This window comes from Aptenodytes forsteri, unplaced genomic scaffold (assembly GCF_000699145.1).
Source record: "Aptenodytes forsteri isolate BGI_AS27 unplaced genomic scaffold, ASM69914v1 Scaffold92, whole genome shotgun sequence".
NCBI classification, from domain to species: Eukaryota; Metazoa; Chordata; class Aves; order Sphenisciformes; family Spheniscidae; genus Aptenodytes; species Aptenodytes forsteri.
In genome coordinates, this window is record NW_008794581.1 from 30,901 (window position 1) to 49,814 (window position 18,914).

At 36.8% G+C, this 18,914-nt stretch overlaps 1 protein-coding gene across 2 annotated transcripts in view; it reads left to right on the forward strand.

Moving 5' to 3' along the window:
- The window catches only part of PAPD4 (poly(A) RNA polymerase D4, non-canonical), a 49,948-nt gene that overhangs the window by 8,453 nt on the left and 22,581 nt on the right, over positions 1–18,914 (forward strand). For both annotated transcript variants that reach the window (XM_009272457.1, XM_009272459.1), the window contains exons 4-9: positions 958–1,072; positions 1,193–1,284; positions 2,095–2,161; positions 8,835–8,904; positions 12,703–12,779; positions 16,112–16,240. In XM_009272457.1, the coding sequence (XP_009270732.1) occupies positions 958–1,072; positions 1,193–1,284; positions 2,095–2,161; positions 8,835–8,904; positions 12,703–12,779; positions 16,112–16,240 (550 nt within the window). The remainder of the gene's footprint in view (positions 1–957; positions 1,073–1,192; positions 1,285–2,094; positions 2,162–8,834; positions 8,905–12,702; positions 12,780–16,111; positions 16,241–18,914) is intronic.

The following is an 18,914-nucleotide window of genomic DNA, read 5'->3' on the forward strand; positions in this document are numbered from 1 at the left end:
GTAGAAACTGCTGAAGGAGAAGGTGAATCGAGCCAATTTGCAGAAGTAAAGGCCATCCAGCTGGCTTTAGACATTGCTGACCGAGAAAAGTGGCCAGTGCTCTATCTCTGTACTGACTCATGGATGGTGGCAAATGCCCTGTGGGGGTAGTTGCAGCAATGGAAGCAGAGCCAGAACTGGCAGCGCAGAGGCAAACCCATCTGGGCTGCTGCATTGTGGGTGCACTTGGTGGGTGATGTGAGAGGCTGGGGAAGTCCAATGTGTACCTCAAGGGGATTTGATTTTGGGTGAGAATAGCCAATAAATTAAACTGTATGATGTTAATTGCTATATAATGCTGTATATCATCACTTCTATGGTGGCTATATGCCGTATCAACAGTATTACAGCAAGAATCACCTAGATTAATGAACTCAGTATATAAACTCGGGGAAAGCTGGCTGGGCGCCGCCGCTGTGCGACAGGCTGGGCATTGGCTGGCAGGTGGTGAGCAATTGCATTGTGCATCACTTATTTAGTATATTCTTTTATTATTATTATTGTTTTTCCCCTTCCTTTTCTGTCCTATTAAGCTGTCTTTATCTCAACCCACAGATTTTACTTTTTTTCTCCCTGACTCTCTCCCCCATCCCGCTGGGGAGGGGGAGTGAGCAAACGGCTGTGTGGTGTTTAGCTGCCTGCTGGGTTAAACCACAACAGAGGCAAAAATTATTTTCTATGGATAGACATTTTATAATAGATGGAACAAATTTAAATTTAAAAACTTTGCAGAAATTTCTTCTGTGAAGTTCAGTATGAATTCCAGTACGGTAAAACTCTAGACAATGCAATAGGTTGCATGAAATGATGCTGGATTTTTTTTTTTAATGCCATCTTCTGTGTTTCATGTAATTGCATCTCTGGCAGGAAAGAAAGCTCAATTCTCTGTATCTTTACTTTTTGAATGTGTTTGTCAAGTTAAGTCAGCAGGTTTTGGAGTTGTTTCAAGCATGTCAGCAACAGACCTATGATTTGAACAGAAAAGAGCTCTGCAGAACAGAACTCCAGAGAGAAATTCAGCGAATTTTTCCACGTATGTTTTGAATTTGATTACTTAATATCAGTTTGAATGTTCTTCAGGTTCGCGGTTCTTCCTTCCTCGTAAACTATGATATGTCACATCAGTTTTTATTCTGTGATTCTTCTATTACAGAGAGCAGGCTCTTTTTGGTTGGGTCCTCGCTGAATGGGTTTGGCACTCGTAGCAGTGATGGTGACTTGTGCCTGGTGGTTAAAGAAGAACCAGTAAGTAATTTAAAACGTATATAGTTAAAACAAAGTCTGTTTTTAAAACGTATGTGATTTTATAAGGCTGGATTCTGAAATGAGAAACAAATGGTCAAATCCTTTTGATTTAATAACATACTTTTGCACTCAAAATAGCTATGAACTGTGGGCCCAATAATGTTGAAAATACGAATTTAACCCTATAAACCCTTTAAACCAAGAAAACATTAAAAAAATAAGCATTACCTTCACTCCATAAATGAAAAAAGCACAGCAAAGCAGCGAAGTAAATTGCCTAGAATCATGAAGAAAATTGTTTAGAGAACTCTAACTCATTTTAGATGCAGGAACAACTTTTAAAAGAAGTACAATTTTTTTTATTTCGTTATTTAGATTCATAGCCACTAATTTTAGTGAGCAGGCATAAGAAGGAATTTGACATGCAAAATTTCTTAAGTATTTTTGGTGAGAGAAAATTTAGGTTGAGAGAAAATACATAACAAAAAAGAAATCTAAATAGAGCATAATTTTAAAAGAATTGAAGCATCATTGAAAAGGAAGGAAAGGACATTTTTGTATAAGTGGGGATAGGTTTTCATCAGGTTCTATGATCTGTGAATGTCTGATAGTTACTTTGTGTACTGAATATGAATTGTTCTGTCTGGCTTTTGCTGCACTAAATGTATGTGTAGGCTGTGGAATGTGTTGGTATACATGTTCATGTCTTATTCTGAGAATAGATTTTATTTGAAAAGTAAAGCTAAAGCATGCTTACTTGGAACATCTAAATGAGAGATACCAACTTTTTTCTTTAATATCGTATTTCAGGTAAATCAGAAGACTGAAGCAAGGCATATACTCAGCTTAGTCCAAAAACTCTTCAGTACTAAACTTTGTAAGTTCCTGGCTACAGTGAGGTGGTAAGATTATTGGCAATTCTGGAAGAACTATTGATGCACAGTTGTGACTAATTTATGTAATTGCATCTTGTCTAGCTTCTAATCACAGTATTGTTTGGAGAAAAGCTATAAATATTTAGTAATGTTACTTATCTTGGTGCTGATGGATAGTAATTAGAAAAACATAATGGTTGCCTTGCAAACTAGTGGACTTCAGGAACGGGTAGCATCTAAAATGACTTTTGAATTGTGAACCACAATTTGGGGTGGTGGAGTGGAAGTTGATTTCTGTTTGGGAAACCTCTGTTAGTGAACTCTTCCTACTCTTTTAGATTGCAGTGCCTTCCTGCGGACAATACTCTAAGAATTTGTAAAAGAAGATGTCACTCACAGTAGACAGTGTAGAATTTATCTGGGGGGGGGGACGACACCTTGATACCAGTGAAATAATTAACTTAGGTGCTTAGTGAAGAAAATATTAAATGTTGACAGTACCAGCACATATAGGAGAAACAGGTCAATTCATAGTTCTTATAAGTTGTTGCTTAGACTCTCTTCAGATGAAGAATTCACATGGGCAGTTCTTGACTTAAATGTGAAAGCCTCCTACTTCAAAGAGGCTTTTGTACCATGCTTTGAATTATGAAAGACCCTGTCATTTATTGGTATCAATGACTCTGTCCCCCTACCTCTCAGACTTGTGATACATTCTTTGATGTTGCTCCTTATATTGCTGTTCTGAACAATCCTGCAATGGTAAAAGGAACAAACCATAAGTTTAAATGCAGACTTCAAAATTTCTTCATTGGCAAGTGTGCATACCCAGATTTCAAGAGCTTGCTTGAAGACAGACTTGATAGATCCATCACAGAGTAGGCATCTGATATTTAATGGCTTATTACTACTGTATATTGATGATTGCATAAGGAGTCCAGAACTTAGTCTGGGTTTGCCTAGGATGCAAGTCGTTCCAGTGCTTTCTGAGATGCACAGTGATAAAACAGTTGTGTTTTCAGGGATCAGAAAGGCAGCATCTAAATAAGCTATCACCCTCTTCTTTTTTGAAGAGGTTGTGTTCTGTGACAGAGCTTTAGACAAAATCAAGTTTGTTTGCCAGGGAATATGAGTATCAGAAAGACATGATGGTCATGTGGGAGCGATCCCTGAAGGTTTTTCTTTGTGCCATTGCTCCTTTTTGATGCTTTCCTAATTCTCTGTTATCTTGCAAATGCCTTTGGTCAGCTTCATTTAATCAAAATGTTCTTTGGAAGGTGAGGCAGGACAAAACACGGCTGATACTACTGCTCCTGTCAGACTCTCTTAGTTGTGGTATGTAGACCTCTTAGATCATCTCTTCATAATCTTAACATCACTATGGGCCTGAATTCCTACACCTAGCCATCTGTCCTTGTGCCTGTGTATGGATGTTCTGTGGATAGAACTGATAGACAAAAGTTGTTCGAAAATGTTCACTGATTCAAAATTAAAAGGCTTTGCCATATGGGTCTTTCCATTTGGATTTAGTTCATTTACCAATTGTAGCTCAACTCTGCTAAGGTTCAGTACTTCTGAAACAAGGGGGTCGCCCAGTTATTTTGATTAAAGCTTATTTAGGCAAATATAATTGCTGTCGTCCATAATTTCAAAGTAGCTTCTGGGTTCGTTTTGCTTGGGGGTGGGGAGGGAGTCCCCCCAGGCTAGACTTCAGAAGCTAATAGATTCATATGCTTTTTCTTTGCCTCTGGGGAAACGATCTTAGCAGTATGCGCTTCAGTGGTGTCCTGTTGGCACTCCTGCTGGTTTGTGGAGTCAAGTTTACATGCTTAGAAATGACTGTTCATTGTCAGCTTCAGATTGGCTGCTAAGTTCTTTTTTAATAGAACTGCAGTTTTCTAAGTGGTTTCCTACCTTCTACTGTCTTCAGAAGTCAGCTGCCGCTTAACCATCAAGGATGGGATCTACAAGTACATACATTTAAATAAAAAGCCTACAGAAATTGTAATTCTTTTGAGATGTTACTTCAACTTGAACCAGAATTCTAGATTTGCAACTTTTTAAAGGGTTAGCAGTGCACGTATGCTGCTGCTGTGTATGAGCAAGTATAAGACTTGTCTGTACCAACCTTCTTTAAGAATTGCAATTTCATTCCAACAGTATCCTGTATTTTACTGCATGTGCTTTTTAACAGCCTAAAAGGTATGAACCTTCTTCTGATCATTATTTTTAAGTTTTGTGTTGTCCAGTTAATGCGTATGATGCTAATCTGTAATCTTAAGGTAATTGCTCTTTGACAACACTAGTTAAGTATTTCCTTCCTTCTTTCTTCTGTAGAAGAAAGACTGCAGCATGTTCTCAACAAGTGTGTGAGCTGTCATTAAACTTATTCCTTGCTTCACACAAGAGAACAGAAATAAACATAGTTTGGGCCAAACATGAAAGCTAATGAAGTATGTGCCAAGATGTAAGAGAAACAAGAAGGGGGAGGAAAGATAAGATGTTATTTAAAACGAAGTTCTCAGGCTGGTTTTGTGAAAGAGCTAAAGGACAAAAAGAAATAAGGAGGAGATTTGTGGAATAGGTAATGTTCTAGAACTTTTTTAACCTTTTTTCAGATCATTTCAGTTCAGAAAGTTGGGACAAGTTTTTTCTAGCTGTGCTTCTCTGTTCTTCTCTCAACCCACGAATTTTCTTGCTTTTGCTCTTCCAATTCTCTCCCACATCCCACCGGGGGGGGAGGAGGAGGGTAAGCAAGCGGCTGTGTGGTGCTTAGTTGCCGACTGGGGTTAAACGACACTCTCCTAAGATCTTCCTCTTTGTTCTTGCACTCTGTGGTGTTCCTGTATGTTCCAAAATCAGGGCTATAAAAACAGTGTGATTCTCTGCTTATTTCACCTTAATTCCATGATTGATTGATAAATTAGGAAGCATTCCAAGTGCAGATTAGATCAGTGTCTTTCACAATTTCTTTTAGGTAAATCATCTTCAGAACTTTAAGTGCCATCTCTTTTATTCTTTATATACAGTTAACTGTGATTGTTAGATTAGTGTTTCATTCTAGAAGGTTTGGGAAGTGGATTCAAAATTTATCTAAACTCCAGCTTATTTCAGTTTCAGGCTTGCAAAAGGTAACAAGTGTGAGCAAGGAATTTGAGCCCATCAGATTTAAAGTCTTAGAGCACAGGCTTTTCTGTGTTGTCATTCTGCATCTAGAATACCGACTGAAATGAAGATGTGTTCTTTTTTTGAATAGTCTAGTCACAGAGTAAAGTAGGAAAAAGCTTCTGATATTTATTCACTGTTTTTGTGGGACATGTTAGTCTTAAAGGCATGTATTGTGTTTCTTCTAGAGTAGAGAGATGTAAGGTTAGCAATAATATATCTTCTGTTTCAAAGACTAGCAGAGTATGTGTAACTTTTTCACTTATTTGTTCAGATACCTGCACATACCTATTTTTTACAATATTGGCTAACATTCCCAGACCTGTATGCTCAAGCCAATGTCTTTTAGAAATGTGAAACGAATTTAGGGTGATAACTGTTACAACATATTGAAGAGAGTATAATCCAAACCACTGAGAGTAAACGTCAAACTGATTACTCTCTTCAGATTCGTCTAGGCAGGATTCATTTGAAAAACAGTTTAGCAGTACTGGGTTGACTGGTGTTTATTATCTAAATAAATAACAAAGAGCTCGTTTTCTCTTAGTTATACATAGAGGTGCAGTAGTGTTGAGACTAGGATATCAGAGTGGAATATGCCTAACGGTTGTCTAGTGGGGAACGTGCAACAGCTAGGACAAGCAAGGGAACTTGAACTCATATGAATGACCTTGAAGGACTGTGTAGGTGGGTGAGTGAATTCCAAACATCAACAATTAATTCATCCTGTGCTGGGTTGTACCCTCCTAGATTCTTCGTGACTCTGGATTCAGACTGCTGTGTCGCCCAGTTTTTCTTTCTGTAGTATAACCCTATCAATGAGAGCAGGCTACACGTGCAGGATGCCAAAGATTTTTTTGGCATATACCATGTTTGGGATTAATATTTTCTACAATTGCTTAATCTTTTATTCTGTAAAAGAAAAGAGAGACTTAAGCTGTTTAATCTGAAATTCTGCATGAGTAAGTTATTTATGAAACTGCTTAGTCTTCTTTGAAGTGGTTATGTTCTTTTCCACTACAGCTGAAGTGGCATTTGTGACTTTTTCATAGATATGCCCAAAACTGTGGAGGAGTTGAATGTGGAATTCATTATGTGTATTTTGAGGTAGCCCCTCTGGTCATAGCTTCAAGGTCAGATAGTCAGTTTACTAAGGCACTTACTCAACCTGTATGTATTTCAGAATTCCACATCCTGTGTTTCTGACTGTTTCTTTCCTTGTATGTATGACAATCTAACGTACAATAGAGATTCTGCTAACAGTGTGATCGGTGTGAGCCAAGAAAGAGGGTACCAGCAGCAAGTTAACTGCCTGCTAACATCCTTTTTGCTTTGTTTCACCCTGGGAAACAGATTGGGATTATGTTCTGGGATTTTTTTTTTTTTTTCTTAGACAACTAATTTGGCACAAGCATCCATCCCATCCATCCATGGGAGGCATTTGCAGTCAAGGATGTGTTTGCAAGTGGATTGCCACTAGAATAAGTTCAGTTAACTTCTGAAGGGCACCTGAGGAAGGTCATAGTGGAAAGTTGAATTGCTGTGGCATGAAGATAGATACCCACCATTGTCTACCATGTGCTAATGCGTTGGGCATCTTTGTCTTAAATTTAGTGGTGAAAGGAAAGAAGGCAGAGAGCTCTACACACTTTATAGCTTCGCTTTCAGAATGTTCTGGGATGTTGGAGGAGTGATGCTTGGATGTCCTGAGGAAGGTCATAGTGGAAAGTTGAATTGCTGTGGCATGAAGATAGATACCCACCATTGTCTACCATGTGCTGGTGCGTTGGGCATCTTTGTCTTAAATTTGGTGGTGAAAGAAGGCAGAGAGCTCTACACACTTTATAGCTTCACTTTCAGAATGTTCTGGGATGTTGGAGGAGTGATGCTTGGATGTGTCTGTAGATGCAGCTAGAAAGAGGGGATGCTTGTGTAAGTTGTACTAGATTGTATGTTCAGTGAACGTGGATTGGAGTTCTGTAAGATTCTTCCTTTAAAATTAGTAAGTTAATAAGATTATCTCTTTTTTTGAGTGCTAGTCTGTGTGTTGCTTAGGATCATACAATGCATTCAAATCCAGATAAAGGATTACCTGAGATCAAATCTATCTAAATGTGCGTATCCATAAAACACTTTCAGAAAGTCTCAAAAAAAAAAAAAAAAGGTAAAATTTGTTTTAATTGAATATTGCACAGTAGGGTTTTACCAAACCTGAAGTTGTCATCTGAATGCAATGGAGATGACACTGTTTAATCAAGGTTGCTATCCAAACTGATAGAAATACCTCTTTTTTTTTTTTTTTCCTCCCCCAGAAAGAGTAGATCAGCTTTTATTTAAGGTTTTTTTTAGCCTGTATTACTTCTAGCTTTGTCATACTTACTTATGCTAATTTGAGGTTAATTTATAGAAGCAAGGGGAAAATGTATGATGTTACATGTGGGCAAGTTCAAGTGGTCCTAGATTTTGCAACAGAAGAAGTTACTAAAATAGTGCTTTTTGCCCAAATTCATACCATGTAACCTATGGGCTCTGCTTTTCTTTGTCTTTTCCATTACTTTCTTGGGTGCATTTCTCCTTCAGGATTATGGGCAACTACTAAATATAGCCTGAGATATCGTCGAGAATAGGGAAATCACAGATAACATGACTGACCCAACAGTTTTGGGGAGCTGAGTGCAAAGGTGCATCTGGTGGCGCTGTATGAGTCTGGCAGAGCTTAGTATGTTTGGATTTGGATAGTCTGGCATTGAGCCTGTGTGTCTGTACTGTGTGGCTAATCATCTGAGGTGCAGTCCTGTGATTGTGTATTTATTGCATGTCCTACCACCATTAAAGCAAAAGGCAAATAACGCTTATCCCATCTTTGATGGAAAGTGGTGTCCTGTTTTCAGTAACAATTTGATAGGAAATGTATTTCTTGGTATGTACTTTATCAGTCGAATAAACAGTTTTTAAAGGACGTTTTAAGCATAATCAGTGCATAGTGAAGATACAGTTATGTTAATATTTTTTGATCAGTGAAATGCGTAATTTCAACTGTAGACAACTAGACACGATTAAAAAGTATGCAGCTGATCATGTGCCTGTTGCTACAATGTAGTGCTGGGCTTAAGTGTCTGGCCATCCTGGATGGATATGTTCTTGCTACCTTCTTTTTGAACCTTAATTACATCTATTCAGGATTTCTATTACAAGTACTGCTCAGTGAAAGCATTTTAGAACTGCATTCCTTATGTTCAAATTTCTTGAATATACTTCCCACAGAAAAATCTTCCACTAATGTGTTTCTCTAATGTTTAGTGCATTTTTTTCCCACACACTTTCCTAGATTGTATTTTTGCTGCAGTTGCTAAAGGTTCCTTAGTTTAGCACAACCCTTCTGAGAATATTTTTGCTAAATTTAATAAGCTACTATTTGCTATAAATCAGTCAATATGACTCCACTTTAGGGTCTTATTTTAAGATCAGTATCTTACATGAAACTTAATTGCATATTTTTCTCCCTTTTAGCAAGCTACATTGAGCGACCTCAGCTGATTCGAGCAAAAGTGCCGATAGTGAAGTTCAGGGATAAAGTCAGGCAAGTATTGTGTTCAACATTGTTTTTTAGACTCTGACATGGTTAAGTACTGTATGTATGTACTGTCCATATGAGTAGTCCCACTGAAGTCATGCTTTGTTTATTTGTGTCATACTATAGTTGTATTGCAAATTTGTACAGCTAGCGTGCAGTGGCAAGTCAGCTTACTTCCTTGATGGCCTGAAACACCTCTTGTGGTTGAGGTGCTGTTTAGTTTCTGTGATGTGAATTAGTAGCAGTACATAATGTATTTCTATGGGTTATTTGTACATAGTGGACTCCAGTTGACAAGTGGTTCATGACAGAAAAACAATGGTGGGAAGAAAACTATTGTGAAAGACAATTTTGCTTGCTGTGCAAACATAACTGTTGAGCTACTTAAGGACTAATTCACAGCATTTACACTATACAAATAACACTAAAACTTCGGTTTCTTGTGATGATGTTTTCTTGATTAAAAAATTTTTGTCCATTTTAGAAGAGTATATTTTGCTGTCTTCTAGGGACGTATTCTGTGTTTAACAAAGTAGTATTACGTGTTCTATTCACAGCGTTAGGTACTAATTTTATGACTTTTTTTTTAGAAGGGGGAAGTAATTGGGGAGAAGTGGATGTGTTGTATGTTGTTGTATTCATTGTATCTTCATTATGAAGACATGAAAATGAATAATCAAACGGGATGTACTAGGACAGAGAACAATGTATTTCTTATTGTGTGTGATAAAAAAAACCTGTGCAAAGCACTCAGATTGGTTGGGAGTCTGAGTAATGTTCAAATCTTCCTATACTTATGGGCTTAGATTTTGTAAGACTTATGTGGATCACCTTCATGTAATAACATAGCTTGACTATTCTTTGTAAATAGGACTTTGAACAACTCTCTTGTATCTAACTATCTTATCCTGCCTATACGCTTCTAAAATTTTGCAACCCTGTCCCTGTCTTTTAAAAACAAACAAGCCCACTTCTCTGGCCTCTCTTTATAAGAGCATATCACAATGTGCTTTTATCACAACATACCTTTATCAGGGCAGAAACCCTCTTGTGATAAAACTGAATCTGTCATGTTTACAATTTGAACTAATAAATATCATCCATTTAAGCTTTTCTTGCATCTGAGATTATGTAACACTTGTTAGGGTTTTTGCTTTATACTTTTTTTCATTTACACCTAATCCCATATTTACTTCTGTATACTTGCCTACCTTTTAAAATTTTGAATAATTTTTATCTAGTAACTTTCTCCTGTGACAGTACAGAAGGTTGTTTCTCCCATGCTTTCTGAAAGTATTGAACTTGTCAAGCTAAAATTTGGGTTAAATGGTTTAGCTACATATAACAATGCTAGTCTTTTCATAGATACACTAAATGGTAAATTCCTAGTACAAATATTGAATATCATGGAGTTATAGCAAGAATATTTTTTTCCAATTTAAAATCAGAAAATAAACTTTAAAAAGTAACCTTAAGTATGGAAGTGATTATGTCAGAAGATTGGTGTCTTTTTGTAGGCATTTATAGTCCATACTATGGTCACTTGCAAAAAAAGTACCAGTCATGATATTCATATACCTTACAGACAAGATTTAAAGAATTCTTTATTTCCTACTAAATCAAAGTATAATCTTCTTAGACTAGAAGCTGCCCATTACATTTTTCAGAGAAAAAAACAGTACTGTTCACCATCTGGTTTCCTGTGTTGTTTTTTTGGAAGAGGGGAGCGGGGGGGAATGACATGACTTTGGGATGGGTTTTTTGTTTGTTTGTTTGTTTGTTTTTATCTCTTTCCAGTTATTTTTCTCTTATGTAACTTGTCACCTCCACCCATGTTTTGTCTTTTTGTTTAAGCACCTGTCTCTTTCCAATCTCTTATTGGCCTCTGTCTTTCATAGGCTCATACATATACATACATGCACACTCATTCATTTTTTTCACAGAGTTCTTGAAAAATGGATTGGATATTCTGTACCCAGGGCACTAAGTTTGTTTTAGCCAAAACAAAAAACTAAACATGACAAGCTTCCTGTGAAAGCCAGTTTTCTTGATGCCCGGCTGCTGGGAGAAGACGGTAGAATTCAATGGGTGGTATCTGCATCTGGATTCTAATGTGTTGCCAATGGTCCATATATACCTGAAAGTTGCCATTTCCCACTTACTTAGATTTGGAGAACAAGAAAGCATTCAGTTTGTGTTTGTTCTTCTTAAAGGTTTTTTTAGTGCTGTAACAGTAAGGGAAGATCCATTGCACTTAAAGACTTACTATCTTTTTATTTTTGTAGTCTTTCCCAGGAAATAATTCCAATGCCAGCTCTGCTACCAGACAAGCCTTTGATTAATTAACAAGATTTCTGTACTACAGAGGATGCAAAAGCTTCCTCTTTTGCTACATTTGATATCAGTTGACTCTTTCTCTCTTTTAGTGCTTTTGGTAGAAATTGAGTCCCAACAGTACAAAACCCTTTTCACTTACCATAATTTCACTTACCATACATCTATTATATGTGCATATTAAAGTACAAAATAACTGCAATAGAACTTGCTTAATCAGCATCTGGTAAATAGTAATCTTGTCAGTTGGGGTTAATTGGAATTACACATGCAGCCTGACATATTTCTTTATTATATTAACACATACAACTAATATTCTTACTGGTGTTTATGCTTATTTTTACAACTATTAAGCAGTCGCTCAAGCTTGTTTATTTCCTGTGCTATTATGTACTATGCTCTTAAAACATCTAAAAAGTCATACTTGATATTAACTCAGGTTTAAAATTATGTAATATTTTTGATGCATTGATGATGTTTTAATGTAGTTAATGATGTCAAAAACCTTTTGTAGACATCAAATTAATGTGTTTTATCTAGTTTAATAAATTCCAGGTCCATGTTCCCCTTACAATAATTCAAGAAAATCCAAAGGAATATTCAGGCAAACAAATGCTATGTGAATGAGGCTTGGATGTATAAAATGGAAATAGCTGTACACTGCAGATAGCTACTTCTTTGTCAGTAATAGGCTCATCTTGTGAGTTAACAGTGTTGCTATAGCTTATTAACTATGAATTTAATATCGTTTCTTGAGTACTGTGAGTAGTTAAGCTCTATATGCAGTATGAAATTCAAACTTTGGGGCGGGGTGTGATATAAATAACATAGGTAGTGCTTGTTTGCCTTGTTCTTATTTGCTGTTAACAGCATGAAACAGTTATTAAAACTGTTTTATCACAAAACATCCAGTGTTTACTAATAAACAGTTTTCATTTCAAAGTGCTTGCTGATTATCTCTGACCATCATTGCAGAAAAGAGATTCTTACCTTTTGACCTCTTCCAATTCTCCTTCTCAGTTCATTGGCATGATTTCCTAAACTGATACCTCAGAGAATCCTTCCTGGCATCAAAAGTTGTCCATAGTAAATCATGTAGTGCAACTCTAGTTTGGAGAAAGATTCGTTAAAAATCCAAAACGTATTAGATATATTAAGTTGTCCTAAGGTCTAAATTTGGATCTACATGTATTCTCTATATAAAACAACAATTACATTTTTACATGGAACGTAAATGTAATGTACACTTGGATGTACAATCCAAAACAATGGAATTCAAGTCTACAAGCAATTCAAGTACTATAAACAAAACCAGAGTAGAAATCACGGCATCAAAACTCTGTTTGAAGAAAGTTTCTAGAGTATTATCTGAAAGCTACGTTTCTCCACCTCTGTCACTAAGTAGGTAATACATATCCTGAAACTGAATACCATGAAGCTTGATTCTTTTTCTTTTCTCCTCCCCAATAGCTGTGTGGAGTTTGACTTGAATGTAAACAATGTTGTAGGAATAAGAAATACATTCCTTCTGAGAACCTATGCATACAGTAAGTTTTTAATGTATTTTCTTATTTCTATAAACTTTGGTTTTTAAATTTGTGTTTTGGTGTTTATAGACTATTAAAAGTCAGTTGAATATGTTAGGTTACTATATATATAAGTACCTAATGAGCTGCATTAGATAGCTTTAAGATAACTTCTTGTTGCTCACTCTAAACATATGGAGAAAACTGATATATCAGCTAGGTATGTTTTTAATCCAATATTATAATATTCAGAAGATAATGAAGATTCTTCATATTAAGGTCCACATATCTGCTACAAGGGCTGCTTCAGTATTCTGCAGATAACGAGATCATTATACTAATGATTATCTAGTGGTATAATCTCCAGTTTCTTTTATTTCCTTACAGCCACTGATAGGTATGTGTGGCTGATAGCTAGCTGTGTCTGTATGCTGCTACAGAGTCTTTCCTTGGAAAATCCAAAATACTGCTTCAGTTTTTATACTAACCCCACAACAAAACTGGTTTCTATCTCCTCAGGAGTTTGCATTTTAGGGAGAGATTGTGAAACAGACTTCTGAAGGGGAAGTAGTAAGAACAGCACGCTTAGTGCTAAACTAGGGTTTTCTTACTTAGCATCACAGCATCATTTGGCAGATAAATACATAAGGAGTGGACCTCACGCTAATTCTTCTACTCCATTTGCGATTCTTCCTTTCCCACCTTCTTCAGTTCTTGCATACAGGAATTCCTTTCTATTTAGCATAGGAAGTTATCAGTAGAAGTTACCTTTACTAGTGAATTTTTACTAATATTTCAGTCAGAGTAGTTTCAGTGTTCCATATTCACGTTACTAGGAGATTCTACAACTTGCTCCGCATCAGTTGGTTAACTGTAACTTCATACATCCAGGAAGGCATGTGCCTGGAGAAGGATTTCCTTCCAAGCTTAAAAAGGTTAGGGAGATAAACTTTGTCATTCATGGCTACAGGTGAGGGGTCACTTCACCAAGTCTAATGTTGATATAGTTGTTCCTAACTTGTGCCACAGGTTTCCCTTACTCCTCTCAGCAAATCACTGTAGGGCAGACAAGAGTCCAGATGTGAAAAGAGCAGTGGAAGGGGTCCTAGTCTCCCACCTTTTCTTCCATTCTGCCTTGGTGCCCACTTTTATAAGGCCAGCAAAATTAACTTTATGTCTCCTGATGAAGGACAAATATTGTAATTTTTTTCAGGTCAAGGAGTGAGTTAATAGCTAAGGGAGACTTGTGATTGAAAAGATTCTTCTCAATGTGCTATACCTTCTTAAATAGGCAAACTGCATCAAGCATAGTCTGTCTTGTCTTCTTTGGACCAGAAAACTCTCAGATGACATAAGGCAAACAAAAGTAAATGGAAACTTTTATCGGACAGTCTCTTTACATACTTTTAGAAGGCATATCAACCAGGGTGGATAGCATTAAAAGTATTAGCCCGGTAACTTAAATTTGTGGCTGAAGGGCTTCACCCTGCATGGGAGGAAAAAAAAGATCAAATTACCTCTCATGTGGAAGATGTATGGGTCTCTCTGTTCCATTAGAACAAGTTAGATGCTCAGGCAAACAAGGGACTGGTTATCTTAGTGGGCATGATAAAAAAGAATATTCATAAATATTTCTGTGGATGCCTTTGTGGTTTTTTTTAAATCAGTCCTTCTATGTTGGTGCATAGGTGCTGTAGAAAACATCAAAGATGATATGGCAAAGTGAAGCAGAATGTCCACAGAAAATGTAGGTAGATGAAGCAGAGCTAGAAACTGAAATCTATGCTATTGTGTTGTCAGTTGTTTGCCTAAGGAGGCATGTCTGCAATTAAATCAGCAATTGATGGTATGTATTTTTCAATTAGTGGAAGCTGGACCTTTGAGCAAATGAGCATTTTCTTGAGGGGGTAGGTTGTTGACTGATGAAAGAGTATCAGGGTAAGTTCACTGGCCATGTTGCACACTAACTTTCTTATATACTAATTACAGGCACTAGCAGAGAGAAAACCTTCTCTCAGGATAAGGTCAACTAAAAAGTGTCTTTTCTACTGTGACACACACACACAAAAGAATCCTTTTTGGAATTTTAGCTTACTTGCATTTTTCTCTCATGGAAAAATCCTATTTCAGTTAATGCATGTTCATATGATGTCCGTACAGTAATTCTTCTGCATCTCACAGTTAGTGTACTAAACATACTTTTTTAGTTCAACCACTGGTGCATAATGTTGGGAATGAAGAGACTGCTTTTAAGCAGCTTTGTTGTTTCTAAGAGGTCTTCCAGATCTAGGACATTCATGCTGAGAAAAAGAGTACCACTTACAGGGACCTGTGTGCTGAACCACTGTGAACCGGTTGTGAGAAAGTCACATGCTTGATAGGATTTTCAGAATAACAGAGAGTACCCCAACTGGTGCTGTTGTATGATGTCTGTTGTCCTGGATGAAGTGATTACCTATTGATATATTCCTGTCCTGATGTGCAGAACACAAAGCTTTGCACAATGTTGTTGGGTTAGAAAAGATACTCCAGAACATATAAGGCATTGTAAGACCATCATAAGGCATTTGACTTAGCTGATGATCTGCTTCCACATATCTGCAAATAATAAGTATGCTGCAAGGTCCCTAGGAGGTGGTGGTGAGTGACATCTCCCTACAACACATTACTACCTTCATTAGAAGGCTATCTACATTCCCCAGAAATTCAGAAGATCATACCTGGAATATGACTGTATTTATGTCTTTCCTCATGAAAAGCATATGTCTTGATTTAATGAGTTATTGTATCTAACATCTTATCTCCATCAAAAGCTATTAGGACAAGGCAAATTTAAAATTAGTGTTTGTATGCAGGGGTTACTGCTTTCATGGATCCTGAGGAAAATTTAACAATGAGCTCTGTGTCCTCCAACCAGGAGAATTCTTTTCTCTGCCCTCAAAGTTTATATAAAATAAAAAAAATAAATAAAAAATTAGATGTGGTCTGTCCTGGCAGCAGGTTAATTCAGGGAAAATTATTACAATGAACTGGAGAGAACTTAAAAGTAGAATGTGACACTGCTGCGTTGACTGATGCCTCCAGTTTTGTCTTATCTGCAAGTTACCTGGCATACCCCTTGTAATGTGTCTGTGGATCTTACTACTTAAAAGACTGTTTGCAAATGCAAATATTTTTTCTGATTTTTACAAGATGGATAGTAGTTGTAGAATAACTAAGTAAATTCTATAAAATGGTTGCAAAAGGTAACCTTAGAATACAAGAGTATCATGTTGATCAAGGAGGAACAAATGTTGATTGGTTGCTGTCTAGTTAAATGTGCTTTTTTTGAGATGTATTTATTTTACTTGCAGTTGAGAATCGAGTTCGTCCATTAGTACTTGTTGTTAAGAAGTGGGCGAGTTTTCATGACATAAATGATGCCAGTCGTGGTACTTTAAGCAGCTATAGTCTTGTATTGATGGTTTTGCACTATCTACAGAGTAAGTATTTTTTAACGTGTTGAAACTGTCCCTTTTAAGTTCATATTTGTGTAGTTTTCCTCTTTAATAAAATTAAACACCAGCAGGAGTCATCTTCCACACAGAAAAATCTGAGAATAAAGTGGGTTTACTCCATTTCCTTAGTGCTGCATTTTTCTTTAACAAGTGGACCTCTTCTCTGGAGGCAGAGTTACCAGCTTTAAAAAGGTTAAAAAAAAAAAAAAATCAATGTACCTGCAGGACACTGTGTAACTATAAAATAAACTCAAGGCCTAGTTAACAAAAATCTGCCTTTTAACAAAGGGAAAATAAACTCAAGCTCTAGTTAATGGAAATCTGCCTTTTAACAAAGGCAAAAACCTAAACATAATTTCAGTGGTTTTTGGTTTGTGTTTTTGTTTGTAGTTTGTTTGTTTTTTATTTGGGAACTTCCAAGAAAATTCAAAGGGACAACAAATGCTGTGGGGTCATTCTTCTGTCTTCTGGTGAGCGAAGGACTGAACATGGGTGAGGTGCAGATGCAAGAAAGCAATACCATGTGGTTAGATTTTTCCGCTGATTACTGTTTTCTGTAAGGTGACAGATGTCGAAGACCATTAGAAGTTGGGATATTTGACTGCCAGTGGCAGTATCTTTTTTTGTGACTTCAATATATTGAAACATTGAACATCTGTATGGAGCTGGAGAGCTTTACCTGAGAAACTAAAGATCCCTGTTGAGAATCCCTGTTGATTCCCATGCAATGCAGAAATGTTTTCGAGGAATAGGTTGAAATGAGCTTATCCCCCTATTTATTTCTTTCATTAGAGAAAGTCCACTTTTGTTTTTTGTAGTTTGCAGTTCTTGCTTAAGACTTAAGGATTATCATTTAAGAAATCATTTAGCTCAGTATGAGTTTCTTGGTTCTTTATTGGGAGATAAGTAGCTTTAGCAAGAAAGGCAAGGAACCCCTGAAGTGTACATCTTGTGGAGTAACAAGCCTGTAGAAGTATTTTCTTAATTCCTGTCAGTTCATGTGTAGACTGTGTATTTTGCTGCTTGTATTCATTCTACACCTTTGTTTTAATTTTTTTGGTAACTGATTTTGTGCTGATTATTCTTTTTCATGTTATTTTAATGACAACTGGTTCTTAAGATTTTATGACCATATCTGTGGACAAATTGCATAGGCTCTCATTTTAGACTTTTCCCCTTTTAAGAAAAAAAATTTTTTTAAAATCAGGTAGAAACAGTGTTTAGCTTGTCTGACAGCTTGTTTGGCCTGGAATGTAGACACTTGCTGTAGAGTGGGTAGCCAACTATTTATTAGTTTCAAGATCACGCTACACCCACTCTGTACTAGGGTGGAAAGCTTTTTATGATAGTTGACTCAAGCTGGTGGCTTTCTTTCAGCTGAACAATATCTGTAGTAGAGGATCTAGGAGGGTGTTTTGTGTATTTGGGATCCAGTTGGCTGGGTTACTTCTGAATTCTTTGATGCCTATAGTGTGTGCATGTTGTTAATGTACCAATCATGAGGACAGTAGGACATAAGCTAGTCTATCCAGTGACTATGGGGTTTTTTTTCCTCTCCATCTACTATAGTGGAATTCCATGGATTTCTTTGTTTCTGTGGAAAGAAAAGAAAAGAAAATGTGGCCGAGTCTGTTGTCACAGCTCTGAAATCGTACTGTAGGTGACTGAGTACTTCAATGTAGATCCTTAGTACACAAGAGGGGGGAAAAAAAATCAATTAAACAAAAAATGTTGATTTGGAGGAGATGAAATGGCAATGAACTTAAAAATGCCAAAGTGATTATTAGATATAAGATTGGAAATGTTGGGAACTACTGGATGTAAAGATTGCTATGCAAAGGTGAAGCACAAGCAGGAGAGGAGAAAAAGCATCTTTACGTGGTCTAGCAATTAGTGACCATCTTAACAGTGATTTGATAAGAAGCATTTGATAGTTAGTGTTACACTTTTAATGGAAACAAGCCTTTTCACTTGGAAATTTATTCTCCAAATCTATTTTCATTGTATCACAATTACTCTAGAGACTTGTATTGGGTGCTGTGTGCAGTCATGGATAGCCAGTTACTGAGCTGTGCATAAAAGTAATGCACAAAAGGGAAGAGAGTAGGAGTTACAAGGAAGTATAAGCGTGTAGGCTTGCCAGAATGTTAACAGCCGTGCAAGCATGAGGGCATTTGCTGTAGTCATCTGTGGCAGTTGCCACAGCTGTCTAGGGAAGGGAAAAAAAAGTTCAAATTATCCTTTTCATGCAAAACTGATCAGCCAGCTGCTTGGGAAGGATCAGCAGTCCACAGACCAAAGAGAAGCCTTTTACCTGTGCTTCATCAGTCTTTTCTGCTAAAAAAGGCTGAAGTGTGGCTCTGGACATGTATCTAGTATCAGCTGTTTAGATTCTGATGTTTTATTCGTACAGATTTTAAACTTTTTTTTTTTTTTTTTTTTTTTTCTTCAACTGGACATGGATGTTGCTACGGCAAACTAGCTTGTGTCCTAATCATAGAATTTCTAATAGAGCTATTGTTGATGTTACTGGGAGGGGAAAAAAAAAACAAAAGCTTTCTTTTGCAGTACATAGTGTCTCTGTCTTCACTAGGCAAATTTATTTCCTTTACTACTTAATCCATTTCCATATTCTTACACTCGTGTGTATGTCTTGGAC